Here is a 25,615-nt window from a genome sequence, read left to right on the forward strand (position 1 = left end):
CCTTCCTCCCCCCTCTATTGTGGCCCTCAGTCTCCTTCCTCCACCATCTATTGTGGCCCTCAGTCGCCTTCCTCCACCATCTATTGTGGCCCTCGGTCTCCATCCTCCACCATCTATTGTGGCCCTCAGTCTCCATCCTCCACCATCTATTGTGGCCCTCAGTCTCCTTCCTCCCCCCTCTATTGTGGCCCTCAGTCTCCTTCCTCCACCATCTATTGTGGCCCTCAGTCGCCTTCCTCCACCATCTATTGTGGCCCTCAGTCTCCTTCCTCCATCTATTGTGGCCTCCATTCTCCTTCCTCCACCATCTATTGTGGCCCCTGTGGCCCCCGTTCTCCTCCTCACATTACTACAGGACACATGTGGCCCTCGCTCAGTCAGTTATTTGGGGGATGGATTATTAGTAGACATTACACTACATTCAGGGTTTCTCTGGATTCTGCTGGTATTGATTATTACTTATTGATAACGAGCAGTAATCATCTCCATTCTGAGTAAATTACAGCCGGGGTCATCAGTAATAATACCGCCATACAGCTGTAGTGTAGCACAGGCAGAGATGAGCGCTCTATGGCGGTAAGGGCTCATGTACATATTAGAGCTCTGTATAACCTGGGAGTTGCTCAGACCCATAATCCGCCCCATAGAAACAGATGTGTCCTTCCTGTCCCTCCAGATGTCTCTCAGGACGTATGACACCTCCTCCATGTGGAGGCACAATGCAGGTTCTGATGAGGTCAGTCCGGGAACACTTACCTGTGTGTTATCCGGGGAGGGGGTCACTGCTCCCATTATGTGTTATACAGCGGGGGCAGGTATTACTGATAGCGCTGCTCTTCTCAGACATGATGGACATTACTGATTGTGTTTTCATCCAACTGATGTGTTAAAGGGATCATCAGAACCTTTATGTTATCATATAGGGGTCTGCTGAAGAACTTAAAGGGGTTATCCAGGAACTGGATATTGATGTCCTATCCCCAGGACACGTCATTATTATGAGATCTGTGGGGGTCCGACTCCTGGCACCTCCCAGCTGTACCCACCGGAGATCAGGAGAGCGCTGCCACCTCCTCACAGCTCACCAAGTACAGAGCAGTACAGTGTATAGCGGATGTGTTTGTTATTACAGAGCAGTACAGTGTATAGTGGATGTGTTTGGTATTACAGAGCAGTACAGTGTATAGCGGATGTGTTTGTTATTACAGAGCAGTACAGTGTATAGCGGATGTGTTTGGTATTACAGAGCAGAACAGTGTATAGCGGATGTGTTTGATATTACAGACCAGTACAGTGTATAGTGGATGTGTTTGGTATTACAGAGCAGTACAGTGTATAGTGGATGTGTTTGGTATTACAGAGCAGTACAGTGTATAGTGGATGTGTTTGGTATTTGTCACAACCAGACAGCTGAGAAGCTCTGACAGAAGCCTTTCAGAACCTCCCCCTTGAGTTTCTGTGTTGTGATGTTCAGTTCCTCATCTCGTTAGCCTCTCTCAGCTGTCTTGCAGTTGGACTAATTGCATCCCTTTAAATTCCGCCCCATAATGCATTATGGGGCGGCTTATACTTCTTCCTGGAGTGTGTGTGCATGCTATCCTGTTTCCCAGCCTGCTACTAAGTTAAGTGCTGTTCATTTATCTGTTATTTTCTGTTTGCTGGATCCCAGGTGACCCTGACTCCCTCCGTGTCTGGTGTAGGGAGCCGGTGGTCGTGTCCCCTCACTATTGTAGGGTGTTCAGGTGTTATATAGTCGAGGTACGTGGATATACAACCATCCACCTTTCGGATCTTTGCATAGGCTGAGCAGCCAGGGAAAGTGCCAGGTCTTCTGCAGGGGTCTCCCTTTTGGTTCCTTAGCTTTGGATCCAGTGAGTCATATATGCATGTTGCATTGTCTTGTTTCCTGTACACCGTCCGTGACAGTATTACAGAGCAGTACAGTGTATAGTGGATGTGTTTGGTATTACAGAGCAGTATAGTGTACAGCCGATGTGTTTGTTATTACAGAGCAGTACAGTGTATAACGGATGTGTTTGGTATTACAGAGCAGTACAGTGTATAGTGGATGTGTTTGGTATTACAGAGCAGTACAGTGTATAACGGATGTGTTTGGTATTACAGAGCAGTACAGTGTATAGTGGATGTGTTTGGTATTACAGAGCAGTACAGTGTACAGCAGATGTGTTTGGTATTACAGAGCAGTACAGTGTACAGCAGATGTGTTTGTTATTACAGAGCAGTACAGTGTATAACGGATGTGTTTGGTATTACAGAGCAGTACAGTGTATAGAGGATGTATTTGGTATTACAGAGCAGTACAGTGTATAGAGGATGTGTTTGGTATTACAGAGCAGTGCAGTGAATAGTGGATGTGTTTAGTATTACAGAGCAGTACAGTGAATAGTGGATGTGTTTAGTATTACAGAGCAGTACAGTGTATAGAGGATGTATTTGGTATTACAGAGCAGTACAGTGTATAGAGGATGTGTTTAGTATTACAGAGCAGTACAGTGTATAGCTAATGTGTTTGGTATTACAGAGCAGTACAGTGTATAGAAGATATGCTTGGTATTACAGAGCAGTACAGTATATAGAGGATGTGTTTGGTATTACAGAGCAGTACAGTATATAGTGAATGTGTTTGGTATTACAGAGCAGTACAGTGTATAGCGGATGTGTTTAGAATTACAGAGCAGTACAGTGTATAACAAATGTGTTTGGTATTACAGAGCAGTACAGTGTATAGTGGATGTGTTTGGTATTACAGAGCAGTACAGTATATAGCGGATGTGTTTGGTATTACAGAGCAGTCCAGTGTATAGAGGATGTGTTTGGTATTACAGAGCAGTACAGTGTATAGAGGATGTGTTTGGTATTACAGAGCAGTACAGTGTATAGAGGATGTGTTTGGTATTACAGAGCAGTACAGTGTATAACAAATGTGTTTGGTATTACATAGCAGTACAGTGTATAGTGGATGTGTTTGGTATTACAGAGCAGTACAGTATATAGCGGATGTGTTTGGTATTACAGAGCAGTACAGTGTATAGAGGATGTGTTTGGTATTACAGAGCAGTACAGTGTATAGTGGATGTGTTTGGTATTACAGAGCAGTACAGTGTATCGCTAATGTGTTTGGTATTACAGAGCAGTACAGTGTATAGTGGATGTGTTTGGTATTACAGAGCAGTACAGTGTATAGTAGATATGTTTGGTATTACAGAGCAGTACAGTGTATAGTGGATGTGTTTGGTATTACAGAGCAGTACAGTGTATAGTGGTTTGGTATTACAGAGCAGTACAGTGTATAGTGGATGTGTTTGGTATTACAGAGCAGTAAAGTGTATAGCGGATGTGTTTGGTATTACAGAGCAGTACAGTGTATAGTGGATGTGTTTAGTATTACAGAGCAGTACAGTGTATAGCGGATGTGTTTGGTATTACAGAGCAGTACAGTGTATAGTGGATGTGTTTGATATTACAGAGCAGTACAGTGTATAGTGGATGTGTTTGGTATTACAGAGCAGTACAGTGTATAGTGGATGTGTTTGGTATTACAGAGCAGTACAGTGTATAGGGGATGTGTTTGGTATTACAGTGCGTGGGGGAGGGGATGGGCCGGCATACCGGTCCCATTTACCATTTTCTATGCCTGTTTCAGTGGCTCAGTAGCGGTCTTGCACTTAGGACTGGTGATGGATGCCCCGAAGTTAAGGAGAGGCTGGCGCGTATTCATAACTTAGACGGATTTACCGTCAGTTTACGGCTTTATTTACTTTAATAATAGAACCCAGGATTAGGGATTATTCTGGATTACAGTGGTACTATACCGACTATACATGAAAAATAAAAGCTCTTTGCGCACATATTTGATCATACGTGTGTCAGGCCCATCTACCGGCGTCAAGGTGGTTTCCACAGATAGTTACCTAACACTAACAGAACTGCCTCGCCTGGGCCTAACCTAAGCCTGTTGGGGTGAGCTGCCAGCATGCTAGCTTTATGGATGTGCACCTGTGACCAGGGCCGTTTCTAGAGGCGGATGAAGGGTGCGACCGCACGGGGCTCATCCCTCAGGGCAGAAGAGGGGGGCGCTGTCAGCAAAGCCCAGGGCCGGAGGGGGGCCCTTTCTGTCTGGATTGGAGGCAGCAGGAGTGGAGATGAGCGCTTCCATTGTGGAAGCGCTCATCTCCAAATGAACGGTGCGGAGGAGCAGGGGAGAGGCGTCTCCCTTGACCCTTCCTCTGATAGGCTACAGGCTTAGTTCCTGTAGCCTATCAGAGGCCGTTGCAGGCGGCACGATGACGTCATTGCGCCGCCTGAGCCGTACAGAGCGGGACACAGGCCGGAGGAGGCCAGCATCGCATCGCTAAGCAGCATAAGGTAAGTATATGTGTTTATTGTTTTTATTTTAGTACAGTATGGCAAGAAGGGGGGTGGGGGCCCTATATACTGGCACAATATGGAGGGGGCACTATGGAGAAGAGGGGACGCATCTACTGGGGGCCCTATATACTGGCACAATATGGGGGGCACTATGGGGACTGTATATACTGGCACAATATGGGGGGGCACTATGGAGAAGAGGGGACGCATCTACTGGGGGCCCTATATACTGGCAAAATATGGGGGGCACTATGGGGACTGTATATACTGGCACAATATGTGGGGGCACTATGGAGAAGAGGGGACGCATCTACTGGGGGCCCTACATACTGGCACAATATGGGGGGCACTATGGAGAAGAGAGAAAACATCTCCTGGGGCCCTATATACTGGCACAATATGGGGGGGCACTATGGAGAAGAGGGGACACATCTACTGGGGGCCCTATATACTGGTACTCATTAAGGGGGGCTCTATGGAGAAGTGGGGGGTAAATTAGGACTATGGGGGCATTTACCGGGGGCCCTATTTACTGGCACGCATTATTGGGGGCACTATGGAGAAGTGGGGGAGAAGAGCACTATGTGGGCATTATATAGGGGCATTTAATACTGGCACATTATGGAGGACACTATGGGGACGGGGGAGAAGCACTATGGGGCATCTTCTGGGGGCACTATATAGGAGTATTTTATACTGTCACAAATTATAGGGGCACTATGGGCACCTAAGCTCAACTGGGGGCACTAAGTCTTTTTTCTAGTGGCACACAGTACGGGTCATTGGAACACATGAGGGCATTCTGGAGACATTGGGTCTACTGGGGGCACTAAGATGTTTTTTTTGGTCTTTTTTTACTGACACACAACGGGGCACTTTTTGCTCTGGCGCACCCTGGCACAGTATCAGCTTAGCACAGTTGTTTTTGGGAGACATTATGGTTACACTATTTGCTGGGTGCAGTTATTTTTTAGAGCATTGTGTTCCAATAATTATTGAAGGGGCGCTATCTGTGTGTAACTAGTATTTTCAGGTGGTTTATCAGTTTATGCAGTATAGTTTTGGGGGTGCATGATGGGATGTTGAGAAGGTGGGAGGATGATGGAAAAGTAGGAAACTAAGATGTCTGTCAAACTCTGCAGAGAGAAGAGATGGCTGAAAGAAATCATCATGGCGGTCTGGTCTGAATGGAGAAGATAAAGAAAGAGAACATCTACATCAAAGGAGACATCACTGGATGGAAGAGGTATGTGGGGCCGTATTAGGCTACTTTCACAACTGCGCTAGAGATTCTGGCAGGCTGTTCCAGCTGAGAATTCACTGGATCCGGCACTGCAGACGGAAAGCCCGCCGCCCCCATCAACTACAATGGGGTACGGCAGAGATCCGCCCACAATGCCCTGCCTGTGACTTTGGATGTGATAGTCTCAATTGTCTTGTAGGGCTTTATTAAGAAAGGTGTGTAAAACGCCGGTCTTAATAAATTGGCGCCTAAGTGCTCACCCAGCGCCGCTGCCTCTTTAAGCACCTGATAGGCAGGGTGTCGGGGCCCCCACAGTCAGATATTGTTCCTGAGGACAGGCCATCAATATCAAAGTCCCAGAGAAGACATTTACAATGCAGATACTTTTCAGCAGTTCTCTCCTATGACCGGGACCACGTCACTGAAAATCAGACTTACCGTATTTGACAATTTATAAGACGCCCTTTTAGTAAGAAAAAAATCTTGCTAAAAGTGTCTTATAATCAGCAGTCAGGGAGATCCAGCACGGCCAGACCCTGACTGCTCCATTAGTGATCAGGCAGAGCGCACATACAGATCTGCCTGATCAGTGAGAGAGCCGTCAGGCAGGAGAACCATCCGTTCAGTGCATGGGAGAGGAAGGTCCTACACTGTACTGAAATGATATGAAGACTACAGCTTAAGGACCTTTGATGATGTCATCAATAGGAGGAGCCAGAGCAGGAAGACTGTACAGCTGACACTGGTGTAGGGAGATGTGAGTTTTCAGTAAAGATGCTAAGTGTGTATGTGTAGCAGAGCTGTATGTGTGTAACAAAACTGTATAGGTGTAGCAGAGCTGTATGTGTGTAACAGAACTGCATGGGTGTATTAAAGCTGTATGTGTTTTGCATTTCTGTATGTGTGTATAGCAGATCTGTATGTGTGTATAGCAGATCTGTATGTGTGTATAGCAGATCTGTATGTGTGTATAGCAGATCTGTATGTGTGTATAGCAGATCTGTATGTGTGTATAGCAGATCTGTATGTGTGTATAGCAGATCTGTATGTGTGTATAGCAGATCTGTATGTGTGTATAGCAGAGCTGTATGTGTGTATAGCAGAGCTGTATGTGTGTATGGCAGTGCTGTCTGTGTATAGCAGATTTGTATGTGTGTATAGCAGAGCTGTATGTGTGTATGGCCTTGCTGTCTGTGTATAGCAGAGCTGTATGTGTACCAGAACTGTGTGTGTCGCACACAAATACTTAAAAATACCCCAGCAGGAGCAGCAGCGTGGCCGGACACCACAGAGCAGTGACAGGAGACACTGTTATTTGGAGGTACATTAATGAGGGGACCACATGCACCATCGCTGGTTGTTACACCTGAAGTTCCGGACCTCGACGCCTCCACTTCACTAAACCACATTCCCTTCATAGAGGATCTAGAAAATACGTTTTCTTATTTTCCGTTGTCTAAACCTGGGGTGCGTCTTATAAAGGGAAAATCCAGTATATGACATATAATCCTATATATTGTGTAGATGATAATACTGCCATACTGTGGTCACAGGACTCGCTGCTCATGTAATACTAATAGATGGATGTGTCCACCCTCGTGTGAAGGTCTCCAGTTTCTCATTATATCAATATCAGGAAATGTCAGGAAAACCCTCAGCAGCCGCAGGTCACCTGACAACCACTAGGTGGCGCACACAGACTCATGTAGCAGGAGATATCATCTCACTGAGAGCCCTGTCACCTGTCTGAGCCGTATATTATACCTTTACTACAATATAAAGTACCGCCACATACTGCACTCGTCATGCCACATCACAGTGTGGCACATCAGAAGCTTTAACCTCTTCAGGACCAGCCTAATAGAGGAAATGATGGGGCACTAATAGTGATACAGATGAAGAGAAGCGTTCTCTACTGGAGCCCGATATGTGATGATGTCACGTGTGGTTATAGACGTGTCACAATGTAGGTTGTGATGTGCGGCTTTATACTGTGACACGTCGCAGGCGGACAGCGCGCAGAATGCTGCAGAAGCCTCCAGCTTTACATGCCGATACATACGAGGTCACAGGCGGCCACAAACTGCAATCTGCAGCGCCCTCCAGAGGCCGCGGTCACACACAGCTTTTACTGGTGTTTTCTGAGATTTGGTGATTTTTGCAGTAAAGGTCTATGGAAAGTATCAGACAGAAGAGTTTTATTCCTGGAGTTTTTCTAATTATGTGTTTTTTCTGTCTCTTTTCAGCAGCGCGGCGTGCTGGAGATCTGGCGGTTTTACATCTTTCACTATAGAGGAAACATTTCACAGACGTCCAGAAAGAAACGCGGCTGAAAACGGACAAAATCTGTTCTGTCACCTGCTGATGTCGCTGCATTATTTAGTTTTTTTTTTGTGATTACTTATAAAACATGTAAAACATTTGTGAAGTGCGGCTGAGTTCTGACCCCGTACGGGCTGATTAACACGCCAGTGATCTGTCCGTGTCCTCCGTGGACCGCTCACGTGTCCATAGATTTCCCTGTGTTTCCTCATACACCCTTGTCTGTCCGCACCCCGCGGGTCAGAGCAGGAACGGAGACATACAGAACTCCGTATAGTCGCCATATAAACCGCAGGCGCCATCGCGTTCTGTCTGTTCTCATCCACTGCATAGAAAGTGCATTACAGTTACTATTACAGTTAAAAGAGAAAAAAACTAAAACATCTTTAAAAAATACAAATTCTAATCTCCCCCTTTCCCAATTTTATATCTAAAATAAAGAATAAAAAATAAACATAATTGGTGTCGCCGCAACCGAAAATGTCCGAACTATTAAAATGTACAAGTGATTGTCCCGCACAGCGATCGCTGGATTTTGGTCACTTCACTCCCTGAAAATAATAAGAAAATAAAAAGATCTAAAAGTTATTTGTGACCCAAAATGGCCCCAATAAAAACTACAGCTCGCCGGGCAAAAAACCAGCCTCCGCCCTGTAGATGGAGATAGAAAGCGGCCATGGGGTCAGGATACGGCCGGGAAGGACATTCCGATTTATCAAAGGTTTTTATTACTTTAAAAATAGTAAAATATAAAATAAACCATATAAATGAGGTGCCGATCCTCAGGATAGGGTCGTCAGGTCAGTTTTGGCACACCGGCAACACCGTAAAAAAAACACAAAAAATGGAGGAATTGTAGCCCCAAAAAGAATGTTTTCCGGTGTTTTCCATACAAGTTCTGGTAAATTAAATGGAGCCATTAATCCTCCATCTTGCGCCTCATGCACACGACCGTAGTCTCAGTCTGCAGCCGATCTGCCGATCTGATGTAGACCCATTAATCTCATCGGGGCCACAAGACGCGCGGACATTACACCGTGTGCCCCCCACACCCTGAAGTCTGTCCTGTGGTCTCGAAAAACATAAAACGTCCTATTCTCCATTTCGAGGACAGGAATAGAACTTTTCTCTAGACGGACCGCAAAATACAGCAGCGCATGAAGCCCTCAGACGGCAACGTGAACAGAAAAGTAAAAACGTTATGGTTCTTAGAAGTCGGGAAAAAGCAAAAGGGAAAATCTCAGTGATGTGGAGAGAAGATGATAAATCTGCTGCAGATGACGCTTCTATACAGACTGTGCCGACATCAGGGGCGCAGGTAAGGGGGGCGGTGGCGCTGACACCACTAGACCTGGGGCATCAGTCAGACATTAGTAGACGTCACATATCAAGGAGCAGTCAGCAGTTTATCTCATAGACATAACAATGGTGCGGAGCATAAAATAGAATAAGCTCCATGTATAACGTGTGCCCCACATGTCTCCGTCCTGTACACATCTCTTATACTCACAGTAATGTCTCTATCCTGCAGGCCGGACTGGACAGAGCCGCCATCAAGTCACCGAAGTGAGGACCAGACAGAGGGTTATAAGTCAGGTCCAGTATCTTCAGGGACTGGTTATTCCTTATTACAGATGCCAACTGGATGCAGGAAGTGTCTGGTAGATCATTACCACCCAATCTGTAAGAATAAGAAGATGAGATGTGGGTGAGGCGTCCACAGAGCGTTAGTATAAAGTCTGTAGATTGTGACTGTGGAGAGAAAATGTCCCCGGCTGTTAGTAAAATCCATAAATGTCATCACTAGAAGCCGCCTCTTGTGTGTGGTGGATGTCAGGAATGGCGGCAGCTGTATGATATGTCCATGTCCTAGAAATCCAGAACCCTGAGGAGTGTCCTCACTTTATGGCATGTCATAAATCCGTGATGATGGCAGCACATGAATGTACAATACACTACGTGCAGAATTATTAGGCAAATGAGTATTTTGACCACATCATCCTCTTTATGCAGGTTGTCTTACTCCAAGCTGTATAGGCTCGAAAGCCTACTACCAATTAAGCATATTAGGTGATGTGCATCTCTGTAATGAGAAGGGGTGTGGTCTAATGACATCAACACCCTATATCAGGTGTGCATAATTATTAGGCAACTTCCTTTCCTTTGGAAAAATGGGTCAAAAGAAGGACTTGACAGGCTCAGAAAAGTCAAAAATAGTGAGATATCTTGCAGAGGGATGCAGCACTCTTAAAATTGCAAAGCTTCTGAAGCGCGATCATCGAACAATCAAGCGTTTCATTCAAAATAGTCAACAGGGTCGCAAGAAGCGTGTGGAAAAACCAAGGCGCAAAATAACTGCCCATGGACTGAGAAAAGTCAAGCGTGCAGCTGCCAAGATGCCACTTGCCACCAGTTTGGCCATATTTCAGAGCTGCAACATCACTGGAGTGCCCAAAAGCACAAGGTGTGCAATACTCAGAGACATGGCCAAGGTAAGAAAGGCTGAAAGACGACCACCACTGAACAAGACACACAAGCTGAAACGTCAAGACTGGGCCAAGAAATATCTCAAGACTGATTTTTCTAAGGTTTTATGGACTGATGAAATAAGAGTGAGTCTTGATGGGCCAGATGGCTGGATTGGTAAAGGGCAGAGAGCTCCAGTCCGACTCAGACGCCAGCAAGGTGGAGGTGGAGTACTGGTTTGGGCTGGTATCATCAAAGATGAGCTTGTGGGGCCTTTTCGGGTTGAGGATGGAGTCAAGCTCAACTCCCAGTCCTACTGCCAGTTTCTGGAAGACACCTTCTTCAAGCAGTGGTACAGGAAGAAGTCTGCAAGGTAAGAAAAACATGATTTTCATGCAGGACAATGCTCCATCACACGCGTCCAAGTACTCCACAACGTGGCTGGCAAGAAAGGGTATAAAAGAAGAAAATCTAATGACATGGCCTCCTTGTTCACCTGATCTGAACCCCATTGAGAACCTGTGGTCCATCATCAAATGTGAGATTTACAAGGAGGGAAACAGTACACCTCTCTGAACAGTGTCTGGGAGGCTGTGGTTGCTGCTGCACGCAATGTTGATGGTGAACAGATCAAAACACTGACAGAATCCATGGATGGCAGGCTTTTGAGTGTCCTTGCAAAGAAAGGTGGCTATATTGGTCACTGATTTGTTTTTGTTTTGTTTTTGAATGTCAGAAATGTATATTTGTGAATGTTGAGATGTTATATTGGTTTCACTGGTAAAAATAAATAATTGAAATGGGTATATATTTGTTTTTTGTTACGTTGCCTAATAATTATGTACAGTAATAGTCACCTGCACACACAGATATCCCCCTAAAATAGCTAAAACTAAAAACAAACTAAAAACTACTTCCAAAAATATTCAGCTTTGATATTAATGAGTTTTTTGGGTTCATTGAGAACATGGTTGTTGTTCAATAATAAAATTAATCCTCAAAAATACAACTTGCCTAATAATTCTGCACTCCCTGTAGTCCTAAAGCTGGAGGAACTTGTGTCAGCGTCATCAGCTGCTGAGAGCTCTCCTTCCTCCATCATCTGTGGCCCTCAGTCTGTGGTACCTATGGCCTACATTCTCCTTCCTCCGCCATCTATTGTGGCCCTCAGTCTCTAGCCCCTGTGTACTCCATTCTCCATCCTCCACCGTCTATTGTGGCCCTCAGTCTCTAGTTCCTGTGGCCTCCATTCTCCTTCCTCCACCATCTATTGTGGCCCTCAGTCTATAGCTCCTGTGTCCTTTATTCTCTTTCTTCCACCATCTATTGAGGTCCCTGTGGTCTCCATTTTCCTTCTTCTACCATCTATTGTGGTCCCTGTAGCCTTCATTCTCCTTCCTCCGCTATCTATTTTGATCTTTGTGGCCTTCATTCGCCTTGCTCAATCATCTATTGTGGTCCCTGTGGCCGATTGTCCTTCCTCTATCATCTGGCCTTCAGTCTGTAGCCTCCATTCTGCTTACTTCACCATCTATTTTAGGCCCTCAAATCTCCTTCCTCCAACATCTATTGGGGTCCCTGTGGCCTCTATTCTCCTTCCTTTGCCATCTATTGTGGTCTCTGTGGCCTCCATTCTTTTTTCTCCACCATCTATTGTGGTCCCACTGGCCTCCATTCTCCTTCCTCCACCATCTATTGGGGTCCCTGTGGCCTCCTTTCTCCTTCCTCCAGGATCTATTTTGGTCCCTGTGGCCTCCATTCTCCTTCCTCCACCATCTGTTGGGGTCTCTGTGGCCTCTATTCTCCTTCCTCCATCGTCTTTTGTGGCCCTCAGTTTCCTTCTTCCAACATCTATTGGGGTCCCTGTGGCCTCCATTCTCCTTCCTCCATGATCTGTTGGGGTCCTTGTGGCCTCCATTCTCCTTCCTCCACCATCTATTGTGGGCCGCCATCTATTGTGGTCCCTGTGTCCTCCATTCTCCTTCCTCCGCCATCTATTGTGGTCCTTGTGGCCTCCATTCTCCTCCCTCCACCATCTATTGTGGTCCCTGTGTCCTCCTTTCTCCGCCATCTATTGTGGTCCCTGTGGCCTCCATTCTCCTTCCTCCGCCATCTATTGTGGTCCCTGTGTCCTCCATTCTCCTTCCTCCGCCATCTATTGTGGTCCTCAGTCTCCTACCTCCACCATCTATTGTGCCCCTCAGTCTATAGCCCCTGTGTCCTCTATTCTCCTTCTTCCACCATCTATTGAGGTCCCTGTGGCCTCCATTTTCCTTCTTCTACCATCTATTCTGGTCCCTGTGGCCTTCATTCTCCTTCCTCCGCTATCTATTATGGTCTTTGTGGCCTTCATTCTCCTTGCTCCATCATCTATTGTGGTCCCTGTGGCCTCCTTTCTCCTTCCTCTATCATCTGGCCTTCAGTCTGTAGCCTCCATTTTCCTTCCTTCACCATCTATTTTAGGCCCTCAGTCTCCTTCCTCCACCATCTATTGTGGTCTCTGTGGCCTCCATTCTTCTTGCTCCACCATCTATCATTGTCCCACTGGCCTCCATTCTCCTTCCTCCACCATCTATTGTGGCCCTCAGTCTGTGGCCTCCATTCCCCTTCCTCCACCATCTATTGGGGTCCCTGTGGCCTCCATTCTACTTCCTCCACCATCTGTTAGGGTCCCTGTGGCCTCCATTCTACTTCCTCCACCATCTGTTGGGGTCCCTGTGGCCTCCAATCTCCTTTCTCCGCCATCTATTGTGGTCCATGTGGCCTCCATTCTCCTTCCTCCGCCATCTATTGTAGTCTTTGTGGCCTCCATTCTCCTTCCTCCGCCATCTATTGTGGTCTTTGTGGCCTCCATTCTCCTTCCTCCATCATCTATTGTTGTCCCTGTGTCCTATATTCTCCTTCCTCCACCATCTATTTTAGTCCCTGTGGCCTCCAATCTCCTTCCTCCGCCATCTATTATGGTCCATGTGGCCTCCATTCTCCTTCCTCCGCCATCTATTGTGGTTCCTGTGTCCTTCATTCTCCTTCCTCTATCATCTATTGTGGCCCTCAGTCTCCATCCTCCACCATCTATTGTGGCCCTCAGTCTCCTTCCTCCACCATCTATTGTGGCCCTCGGTCTCCTTCCTCCACCATCTATTGTGGCCCCTGTGGCCCCCGTTCTCCTCACATTACTACAGGACACATGTGGCCCTCGCTCAGTCAGTTATTTGGGGGATGGATTATTAGGAGACATTACACTACATTCAGGGTTTCTCTGGATTCTGCTGGTATTGATTATTACTTATTGATAACGAGCAGTAATCGTCTCCATTCTGAGTAAATTACAGCCGGGGTCATCAGTAATAATACCGCCATACAGCTGTAATGTAGCACAGGCAGAGATGAGCGCTCTATGGCGGTAAGGGCTCATGTACATATTACAGCTCTGTATAACCTGGGAGTTGCTCAGACCCATAATCCGCCCCATAGAAGCAGATGTGTCCTTCCTGTCCCTCCAGATGTCTCTCAGGACATATGACACCTCCTCCATGTGGAGGCACAATGCAGGCTCTGATAAGGTCAGTCCGGGAACACTTACCTGTGTGTTATCCGGGGAGGGGGTCACTGCTCCCATTATGTGTTATACAGCGGGGGCAGGTATTACTGATAGCGCTGCTCTTCTCAGACATGAAGGACATTACTGATTGTGTTTTCATCCGACTGATGTGTTAAAGGGGTCATCAGAACCTTTATGTTATCATATAGGGGTCTGCTGAAGAATGTAAAGGGGTTATCCAGGAACTGGATATTGATGTCCCCAGGACACGTCATTAATATGAGATCTGTGGGGGTCCGACTCCTGGCACCTCCCAGCTGTACTCACCGGAGCTCAGGAGAGCGCTGCCACCTCCTCACAGCTCACCAAGTACAGAGCAGTACAGTGTATAGCAGATGTGTTTGGTATTACAGAGCAGTACAGTGTATAGCGGATGTGTTTGGTATTACAGAGCAGTACAGTGTATAGCAGATGTGTTTGGTATTACAGAGCAGTACAGTACTATAGCGGATGTGTTTGGTATTACAGAGCAGTACAGTGAATAGTGGATGTGTTTGGTATTACAGAACAGTACAGTGTATAGAGGATGTGTTTGGTATTACAGAGCAGTACAGTGTATAGTGGATGTGTTTGGTATTACAGAGCAGTACAGTGTATAGTGGATGTGTTTGGTATTACAGAGCAGTACAGTGTATAGCGGATGTGTTTGGTATTACAGAGCAGTACAGTGTATAGAAGATATGTTTGGTATTACAGAGCAGTACAGTGTATAGGGGATGTGTTTGGTATTACAGAGCAGTACAGTGTATAGTGGATGTGTTTGGTATTACAGAGCAGTATAGTGTATAGTGGATGTGTATGGTATTACAGACCAGTACAGTGTATAGTGGATGTGTTTGGTATTACAGAGCAGTACAGTGTATAGTGGATGTGTTTGGTATTACAGAGCAGTACAGTGTACAGTGTATAGTGGATGTGTTTGTATTACAGAGCAGTACAGTGTATAGTGTATGTGTTTGGTATTACAGAGCAGTACAGTGTATAGTTAATGTGTTTGGTATTGCAGAGCAGTACAGTGTATAGTGGATGTGTTTGATATTACAGAGCAGTACAGTGTATAGCGGATGTGTTTGGTATTACAGAGCAGTATAGTGTATAGTGGATGTGTTTGGTATTACACAGCAGTACAGTGTATAGTGGATGTGTTTGGTATTACAGAGCAGTACAGTGTATAGAGGATGTGTTTGGTATTACACAGCAGTACAGTGTATAGTGGATGTGTTTGGTATTACAGAGCAGTACAGTGTATAGAGGATGTGTTTGGTATTACAGAGCAGTACAGTGTATAGAGGATGTGTTTGGTATTACAGAGCAGTACAGTGTATAGTGGATGTGTTTGGTATTACAGTGGGTGGGGGAGGGCATGGTCCGATAGACCCGTCCCATTTTCCATTTTCTATGCCTGTTTCAGTGGCTCAGTAGCGGTCTTGCACTTAGGACTGGCGATGGATGCCCCGAAGTTAAGGAGAGGCCGGCACGTATTCATAACTTTAACGGATTTACCGCCAGTTTACTGCTTTATTTACGTTAATAATAGAACCCAGGATTAGGGATTATTCTGGATTACAGTGGTACTATACCGACTATACATGAAAAATAAAAGCTCTTTGCGCACATATTTGATCATACGTGTGTCAGGCCCATCTACCGGCGTCAAGGTGGTTTCCACAGATAGTTACCTAACACTAACAGAACTGCCTCGCCTGGGCCTAACGTAAGCCTGTTAGGGTGAGCTGCCAGCATGCTAGCCTTATGGATGTGCACCTGTGACCAGGGCCGTTTCTAGAGGCGGACGAAGGGTGCGACCGCACGGGGCTCATCCCTCAGGACAGAAGAGGGGGGTGCTGTCAGCAGAGCCCAGGGCCGGAGGGGAGCCCTTTCTGACTGGACTGGAGGCAGCAGGAGTGGAGAGGAGTGCTTCCATTGTGGAAGCGCTCATCTCCAAATTCATCTGTATCGCCGTCCTCAGGACAGCGATACAGATGAACGGTGCGGAGGAGCAGGGAAGAGGCGTCTCCCTTGGCTCTTACTCTGATAGGCTACAGGCTTAGTACCTGTAGCTTATCAGAGGCTGTTGCAGGCGGCGCGATGATGTCATCGCGCCGCCTGAGCCGTACAGAGCGGGACACAGGCCGGAGGAGGCCTGCATCGCATCGCTAAGCAGCATAAGGTAAGTATATGTGTTTATTGTTTTTATTATTTATAGTATACTGTGGCAAGAAGGGGGGTGGGGGCCTTATATACTGGCACAATATGGAGGGGCACTATGGAGAAGAGGGGAAGCACTATGGGGGCCACTGTGGAGAAGAGGGGAAGCACTATGGGGGCCCTATATACTGCCACAATATGGGGGGGGCACTATGGAGAAGAGGGGATGCATCTACTGGGGGCCCTATATACTGGCACAATATGTGGGGCACTATGGGGGCCCTATATACTGGCACAATATGTGGGGCACTATGGAGAAGAGGGAACGCATCTACCGGGGGCCCAATACACTGGCACAATATGGGGGGCACTATGGAGAAGAGAGAAAACATCTCCTGGGGCCCTATATACTGGCACAATATGGAGGGGCACTATGGAGAAGAGGGGAAGCACTATGGGGGCCACTATGGAGAAGAGGGGAAGCACTATGGGGGCCCTATATACTGCCACAATATGGGGGGGGGGGCACTATGGAGAAGAGGGGATGCATCTACTGGGGGCCCTATATACTGGCACAATATGTGGGGCACTATGGGGGCCCTATATACTGGCACAATATGTGGGGCACTATGGAGAAGAGGGAACGCATCTACCGGGGGCCCAATATACTGGCACAATATGGGGGGGCACTATGGAGAAGAGGGGACACATTTACTGGGGCCCTATATACTGGCACAATATGGGGGGCACTATGGGGGCCCAATATACTGGCACAATATAGAGGGGCACTATGGAGAAGAGGGGAAGCACTATGGTTGCGCTATGGGGAAGAGGGGAAGCACTTTGGGGGCTCAATATACTGGCACAATATGGGGGGGGCACTATGGAGAAGAGGGGATGCATCTACTAGGGGCCCTATATACTGGTACTCATTATGGGGGGCTCTATGTAGAAGTGGGGGGTAAATGAGCACTATGGGGGCATTTACCGGGGGCCCTATTTACTGGCACGCATTATTCGGGCACTATGGAGAAGTGGGGGAGAAGAGCACTATGTGGGTATTATATAGGGGCATTTAATACTGGCAACCATTTTGGTGCCACTATGGGGAAAGGGGGAGAGGAGCATTATGGGGGCATCTATGTGGGGCAGTCTATAGGGGCATTTTATACTGGCACATTATGGAGGACACTGTGGGGACAAGGGAGGAGCACTATGGGGCATCTTCTGGGGGCACTATATAGGAGTATTTTATACTGTCACAAATTATAGGGGCACTATGGGCACCTAAGCTCAACTGGGGCGTTTCCAGGCCATGGACCCAAAATGTCAACGTTTTGGTCCCCGAGCCACTTAGTTATCACTTTTGCCTTATGGCACGGTGCTCCATCGTGCTGGAAAATGCATTGTTCTTCACCAAACTGTTGTTGGATTGTTGGAAGAAGTTGCTGTTGGAGGGTGTTTTGGTACCATTCTTTATTCATGGCTGTGTTTTTGGGCAAAATTGTGAGTGAGCCCACTCCCTTGGATGAGAAGCAACCCCACACATGAATGGTCTCAGGATGCTTTACTGTTGGCATGACACAGGACTGATGGTAGCGCTCACCTTTTCTTCTCCGGACAAGCCTTTTCCCTGATGCCCCAAACAATCGGAAAGAGGCTTCATCGGAGAATATGACTTTGCCTCAGTCCTCAGCAGTCCATTCACCATATTTTCTGCAGAAGATCAATCTGTCCCTGATGTTTTCTTTGGAGAGAAGTGGTTCTTTGCTGCCCTTCTTGACACCAGGCCATCTTCCAAAAGTCTTCGCCTCACTGTGCGTGCACTCCGTGCAGATGCTCTCACACCTGCCTGCTACCATTCCTGAGCAAGCTCTGCACTGGTGGCACTCCGATCCCGCAGCCGAATCCTCTTTAGGACAGTGTTTCCCAACCAGTGTGCCTCCAGCTGTTGCAAAACTACAACTCCCAGCATGCCCGCACAGCCAAAGGCTCCCAGCACGCCTCTATGTTAGAATATACTGTCGGATATGAGTTACATCGTGAAACTCAGATCCGACCGTATATTCTAACACAGAGGCGTTCCCATGGTGATGGGGACGCTTCTAGTTAGAATATACTACAAACTGTGTACATGACTGGCCCCTGCTGCCTAGCAGCACCCGATCTCTTACAGGGGGCTGTGATCCCTACAATTAACCCCTCAGGTGCTGCACCTGAAGGGGTTAATTGTGCGTATCATAGCCCCCTGTAAGAGATCAGGGGCTGCCAGGCAGCAGGGGGCAGCCCCCCCTCCCCAGTTTGAATATCATTGGTGGCCAGTGTGCGGCCTCCCCCGGCCCCCTCCCTCCCTCTATTGTTATTAGAACATTGGTGGCAGTGTGTGGCATCCCCGGCCCACCCTCCCTCCCTCTATTGTTATTAGAACATTGGTGGCCAGTGTGCGGCCTCCCCCGGCCCCCCTCCCTCCCTCTATTGTTATTAGAACATTGGTGGCAGTGTGCGGCATCCCCCGGCCCCCCTCCCTCCCTCTATTGCATTATTAACATTGGTGGCAGTGTGCGGCATCCCCCGGCCCCCCCCCTCCCTCCCTCTATGGCATTATTAACATTGGTGGCAGTGTGCGGCATCCCCTCTCCCCCCCCCCCCCGATCATTGGTGGCAGCGGAGTTGCGATCGGAGTCCCAGTTTAATCGCTGGGGCTCCGATCGGTAACCATGGCAACCAGGACGCTACTGCAGTCCTGGTTGCCATGGTTACTTAGCAATAGTAGAAGCATCATACTTACCTGCTGGCTGCTGCGATGTCTGTGTCCGGCCGGGAGCTCCTCCTACTGGTAAGTGACAGGTCTGTGCGGCGCATTGCTGTCACTTACCAGTAGGAGGAGCTCCCGGCCGGACACAGACATCGCAGCAGCCAGCAGGTAAGTATGCCACCAATGATCGGGGGGGGGGGGGAGAGGGGATGCCGCACACTGCCACCAATGTTAATAATGCCATAGAGGGAGGGAGGGAGGGGGGCCGGGGGAGGCCGCACACTGCCACCAATGTTAATAATGCCATAGAGGGAGGGAGGGGGGGCCGGGGGAGACCACACACTGCCACCAATGTTAATAATGCAATAGAGGGAGGGAGGGGGGGCCGGGGGAGACCACACACTGCCACCAATGTTAATAATGCAATAGAGGGAGGGAGGGTGGGCCGGGGGAGGCCGCACACTGGCCACCAATGATATTCAAACTGGGGAGGGGGGGGGGCTGCCCCCTGCTGCCTGGCAGCCCCTGATCTCTTACAGGGGGCTATGATACGCACAATTAACCCCTTCAGGTGCAGCACCTGAGGGGTTAATTGTACGGATCACAGCCCCCTGTAAGAGATCGGGTGCTGCCAGGCAGCAGGGGGCAGTCATGTACACAGTTCGTTGTACAGGTCCTTCTCAAAAAATTAGCATATTGTGATAAAGTTTATTATTTTCTGTAATGTGCTGATAAACATTAGACTTTCATATATTTTAGATTCATTACACACCAACTGAAGTAGTTCAAGCCTTTTATTGGTTTAATATTGATGATTTTGGCATACAGCTCATGAAAACCCAAAATTCCTATCTAAAAAAATTAGCATATCATGAAAAGGTTCTCTAAACGAGCTATTAACCTAATCATCTGAATCAACTAATTAACTCTAAACACCTGCAAAAGATTCCTGAGGCTTTTAAAAACTCCCAGCCTGGTTCATTACTCCAAACCGCAATCATGGGTAAGACTGCCGACCTGACTGCTGTCCAGAAGGCCATCATTGACCCCTCAAGCAAGAGGGTAAGACACAGAAAGACATGTCTGAAGGAATAGGCTGTTCCCAGAGAGCTGTATCAAGGCCCCTCAGTGGGAAGTCTGTGGGAAGGAAAAAGTGTGGCAGAAAACGCTGCACAACGAGAAGAGGTGACCGGACCCTGAGGAAGATTGTGGAGAAGGACCGATTCCAGACCTTGGGGGACCTGCGGAAGCAGTGGACTGAGTCTGGAGTAGAAACATCCAGAGCCCCCGTGTACAGGCGTGTGCAGGAAATGGGCTACAGGTGCCGCATTCCCCAGAAACAGCGGCAGAAGCGCCTGACCTGGGCTACAGAGAAGCAGCACTGGACTGTTGCAGGTCATTCGGAAATCAAGGTGCCAGAGTCTGGAGGAAGACTGGGGAGAGGGAAATGCCAAAATGCCTGAAGTCCAGTGTCAAGTCCCCACAGTCAGTGATGGTCTGGGGGCCATGTCAGCTGCTGGTGTTGGTCCACTGTGTTTTATCAAGGGCAGGGGCAATGCAGCCGCTATCAGGAGATTTTGGAGCACTTCATGCTTCCATCTGCTGAAAAGCTTTATGGAGATGAAGATGTCATTTTTCAGCACGACCTGGCACCTGCTCACAGCGCCAACACCACTGGTAACTGGTTTACTGACCATGGTATTACTGGGCTCAATTGGCCTGCCAACTCTCCTGACCTGAACCCCATAGAGAATCCGTGGGATATTGGGAAGAGAAAGTTGAGAGACGCAAGACCCAACACTCTGGATGAGCTTAAGGCCGCTATCGAAGCCTCCTGGGCCTCCATAACACCTCAGCAGTGCCACAGGCTGATTGCCTCCATGCCACGCCGCATTGAAGCCTCCTGGGCCTCCATAACACCTCAGCAGTGCCACAGGCTGATTGCCTCCATGCCACGCCGCATTGAAGCAGTCATTTCTGCAAAAGGATTCCCGACCAAGTATTGAGTGCAGAACTGAACATAATTATTTGAAGGTTGACTTTTTTTGTATTAAAAACACTTTTCTTTTATTGGTCGAATGAAATTTGCTAATTTTTTGAGATAGGAATTTTGGGTTTTCATGAGCTGTAGCCAAAATCATCAATAATAAAACAATAAAAGACTTGAACTGCTTCAGTTGTGTGCAATGAATCTAAAATATATGAAAGTCTAATGTTTATCAGTACATTACAGAAAATAATGAACTTTATCACAATATGCAAATTTTTTGAGAAGGACCTGTATATTCTAACTAGAAGCGTCCCCATTACCATGGGAACGCCTCTGTGTTAGAATATACTGTCGGATCTGAGTTTTCACGAAGTGAAAACTCAGCTCTGAAAAAGCTTTTATGCAGACGGATCTTTCGATCCGTCTGTATGAAAGTAACCTACGGCCACGGACGCGTATGCCAATCTTGTGTGCATCCGTGTTCTTTCACGGACCCATTGACTTGAATGGGTCCGTGAACCGTTGTCCGTCAAAAAAATAGGACAGGTCCTATTTTTTGGACGGACAAGATACACGGATCACGGCCTCGGCTGCAAAACGGTGCATTTTCCGATTTTTCCACGAATCCATTGAGAGTCAATGGGTCCGCAAAAAAAAACGGAAAACAGCACAACGGCCACGGATGCACACAACAGTCGTGTGCATGAGGCCTTACTATTACAGTTAAAAGAGAAAAAAACAAAAAAATCTTTAAAAAGTACAAATTCTAATCTCCCCCTTTTCCCAATTTTATATCTAAAATAAAGAATAAAAAATAAACATAATTGGTGTCGCCGCATCCGAAAATGTCCGAACTATTAAAATGTACAAGTGATTGTCCTGCACAGCGATCGCTGGTTTTTGGTCACTTCACCCCCTGAAAATAATAAGAAAATAAAAAGATCAAAAAGTTATTTGTGACCCAAAATGGCACCAATAAAAACTACAGCTCGCCCGGCAAAAACCAGCCTCCGCCCTGTAGATGGCGATAGAAAGCGGCCATGGGGTCCGGATACGGCCGGGAAGGACATTCAGATTTATCAAAGGTTTTTATTACTTTAAAGATAGTAAAATATAAAAGAAACCATATAAATGTGGTATCGCTGTAATTGTACCGATCCTCAGGATAGGGTCGTCAGGTCAGTTTTGGCGCACCGGCAACACCGTAAAAAAACAACACAAAAAAATGGAGGAATTGTAGCCCCCAAAAAGAATATTTTCGGTGTTTTCAATACAAGTTCTGGTAAATTAAATGGAGCCATTAAACCTCCATCTTGCGCCTCATGCACACGACCATAGTCTCAGTCTGCAGCCGATCTGCGGATCTGATGTAGACCCATTAATCTCATCGGGGCCACAAGACGTGCGGACATTACACCGTGTGCCCCCCACACCCTGAAGTCTGTCCTGTGGTCTCGAAAAACATAAAACGTCCTATTCTTCTCCATTTCGAGGACAGGAATAGAACTTTTCTCTAGACGGACCGCGAAATACAGCAGCGCATGAAGCCCTCAGACGGCAACGTGAACGGAAAAGTAAAAACGTTATGGTTCTTAGAAGTCGGGGAAAAGGTAAAATCTCAGTGATGTGGAGAGAAGATGATAAATCTGCTGCAGATGACGCTTCTATACAGACTGTGCCGACATCAGGGGCGCAGGTAAGGGGGGCGGTGGGCGCTGACACCACTAGACCTGGGGCATCAGTCAGACATTAGTAGACGTCACATATAAAGGAGCGGTCAGCAGTTTATCTCATAGACATAACAATGGTGCGGAGCATAAAATAGAATAAGCTCCATGTATAACGTGTGCCCCACATGTCTCCGTCCTGTACACATCTCTTATACTCACTGTAATGTCTCTATCCTGCAGGCCGGACTGGACAGAGCCTCCATCAAGTCACCGAAGTGAGGACCAGACAGACGGTTACCAGACAGGTCCAGTATCTTCAGGGACTGGTTATTCCTTATTACAGATGCCAACTGGATGCAGGAAGTGTCTGGTAGATCATTATCACCCAATCTGTAAGAATAAGAAGATGAGATGTGGGTGAGGCGTCCACAGAGCGTTAGTATAAAGTCTGTAGATTGTGACTGTGGAGAGAAAATGTCCCCGGCTGTTAGTAAAATCCATAAATGTCATCACTAGAAGCCGCCTCTTGTGTGCGGTGGATGTCAGGAATGGCGGCAGCTGTATGATATGTCCATGTCCTAGAAATCCAGAACCCTGAGGAGTGTCCTCACTTTATGGCATGTCATAAATCAGCGATGATGGCAGCACATGAATGTACAATAGTCATAAAGCTGGAGGAACTTGTGTCAGCGTCATCAGCTGCTGAGAGCTCTCCTTCCTCCATCATCTGTGGCCCTCAGTCTGTGGCCCCCATTCTCCTTCCTCCATCTATTGTGGTCCCTGTGGCCTCCATTCTCCTTCCTCCATTATCTATTGTGGCCTTCAGTCTGTGGCCCCCATTCTCCTTCCTCCATCTATTGTGGTCCCTGTGGCCTCCATTCTCCTTCCTCCATTATCTATTGTGGCCTTAAGTCTGTGGCCTCCATTCTCCTTCCTCCACTTCCATTGAGGTCCCTGTGGCCTCTATTCTCCATCCTCCACCATCTATTATGGCCTTCAGTCTGTGGCCTCCATTCTCCTTCCTCCACCATCTATTGTGGCCTTCAGTCTCTGTCCTCCATTCTCCTTCCTCCACCATCTATTGTGGTCCCTGTGGCCTCTATTCTCCTTCCTCCGCCATCTATTGTGGTCCCTGTGGCCTCCATTCTCCTTCCTCCACCATCTATTGTGGCATTCAGTCTCTGTCCTCCATTCTCCTTCCTCCACCATCTATTGTGGTCCCTGTGGCCACTATTCTCCTTCCTCCGCCATCTATTGTGGCCCCTGTGGCCTCCATTCTCCTTCCTCCACCATCTATTGGGGTCCCTGTGGCCTCCATTCTCCTTTCTCCACCATCTATTAGGGTCCCTGTGGCCTCCATTCTCCTTCCTCCACCATCTATTGGGGTCCCTGTGGCCTCCATTCTCCTTCCTCCACCATCTATTGGGGTCCCTGTGGCCTCCATTCTCCCTTCTCCACCATCTATTGGGGACCCTGTGGCCTCCATTCTACTTCTTCCACCATCTATTTTGGTCCCTATGGCCTCCATTCTCCTTCCTCCATCATCTATTGTGGTCTCCGTGGCCTCCATTCTCCTTCCTCCACCATTTATTGTTGTCTCTGTGGCCTCCATTCTCCTTCCTCCGCCATCTATTGTGATCCTTGTGTCCTCCATTCTCCTTCCTCCACCATCTATTGTGGTCCTTGTGGCCTCCATTCTCCTTTCTCCACTTCTATTGAGGTCCCTGTGGCCTCTATTCTCCTTCCTCCACCATCTATTGTGGCCTTCAGTCTCTGTCCTCCATTCTCCTTCCTCCACCATCTATTGTGGTCCCTGTGGCCTCTATTCTCCTTCCTCCGCCATCTATTGTGGTCCCTGTGGCCTCCATTCTCCTTCCTCCACCATCTTTTGTGGCCCCTGTGGCCTCCATTCGCCTTCCTCCGCCATCTATTGTGGTCCTTGTGGCCTCCATTCTCTTTCCTCCATCATCTATTGTGGTACCTGTGGCCTCCATTCTCCTTCCTCCATCACCTATTGTGGCCTTCAGTCTGTGGCCTCCATTCTCCTTCCTCCACCATCTATTGTGGCCTTCAGTCTGTGTCCTCCATTCTCCTTCCTCCACCATCTATTCTGGTCCCTATGGCCTCCATTCTCCTTTCTCCACCATCTATTGGGGTCCCTGTGGCCTCCATTCTCCTTTCTCCACCATCTATTAGGGTCCCTGTGGCCTCCATTCTCCTTCCTCCACCATCTATTGGGGTCCCTGTGGCCTCCATTCTCCCTTCTCCACCATCTATCGGGGACCCTGTGACCTCCATTCTCCTTCCTCCACCATCTATTTTAGGCCCTCAGTCTCCTTCCTCCAAAATCTATTGGGGTCCCTGTGGCCTCCATTCTTCTTTGTCCACCATCAATTGGGGTCCCTGTGGCCTCCATTCTCCTTCCTCCACCATCTGTTCTGGTCCCTATGGCCTCCATTCTCCTTCCTCCACCATCTATTGGGGTCCCTGTGGCCTCCATTCTCCTTACTCCACCATCTATTGGGGACCCTGTGGCCTCCATTCTACTTCCTCCACCATCTATTTTGGTCCCTATGGCCTCCATTCTCCTTCCTCCATCATCTATTGTGGCCCTCAGTCTGTGGCCTCCATTTTCCTTCCTCCACCTTCTATTTTAGGCCCCCAGTCTCCTTCCTGCAACATCTATTGTGGTTCCTGTGGCCTCCATTCTCCTTGCTCCACCATCTAATGTGGCCCCTCTGGCCTCAATTCTCCTTCCTCCACATCTATTCTGGCCCCTATGTCCTCCATTCTCCTTCCTCCGCCATCTATTGTGGTCCCTGTAGCCTCCATTCTCCTTCCATCGCCATCTATTGTGGTCCTTGTGGCCTCCATTCTCCTTCCTCCACCATCTATTTTAGGCCCTCAGTCTCCTTCCTCCAAAATCTATTGGGGTCCCTGTGGCCTCCATTCTTCTTCGTCCACCATCAATTGGGGTCCCTGTGGCCTCCATTCTCCTTCCTCCACCATCTGTTGTGGCACTCAGTCTGTG

At 47.8% G+C, this 25,615-nt stretch overlaps 1 protein-coding gene across 9 annotated transcripts in view; it reads right to left on the reverse strand.

Annotated features, from left to right (window-relative positions):
• LOC122930268 (NACHT, LRR and PYD domains-containing protein 12-like) overlaps positions 1-25,615 on the reverse strand; it is a 797,118-nt gene that overhangs the window by 71,646 nt on the left and 699,857 nt on the right. For 8 of the 9 annotated variants that reach the window (XM_044283506.1, XM_044283510.1, XM_044283511.1 and 5 more), the window contains 2 exons: positions 22,804-22,974; positions 9,465-9,635 (listed from right to left, as the gene is read on the reverse strand). In XM_044283506.1, coding sequence (XP_044139441.1) covers positions 9,465-9,635; positions 22,804-22,974 — 342 coding nt within the window. The remainder of the gene's footprint in view (positions 1-9,464; positions 9,636-22,803; positions 22,975-25,615) is intronic. The other variant, XM_044283508.1, reaches the window with a different exon arrangement.

The sequence above is a fragment of the Bufo gargarizans genome, chromosome 3 (assembly GCF_014858855.1).
Source record: "Bufo gargarizans isolate SCDJY-AF-19 chromosome 3, ASM1485885v1, whole genome shotgun sequence".
In the NCBI taxonomy this organism is placed as follows: Eukaryota; Metazoa; Chordata; class Amphibia; order Anura; family Bufonidae; genus Bufo; species Bufo gargarizans.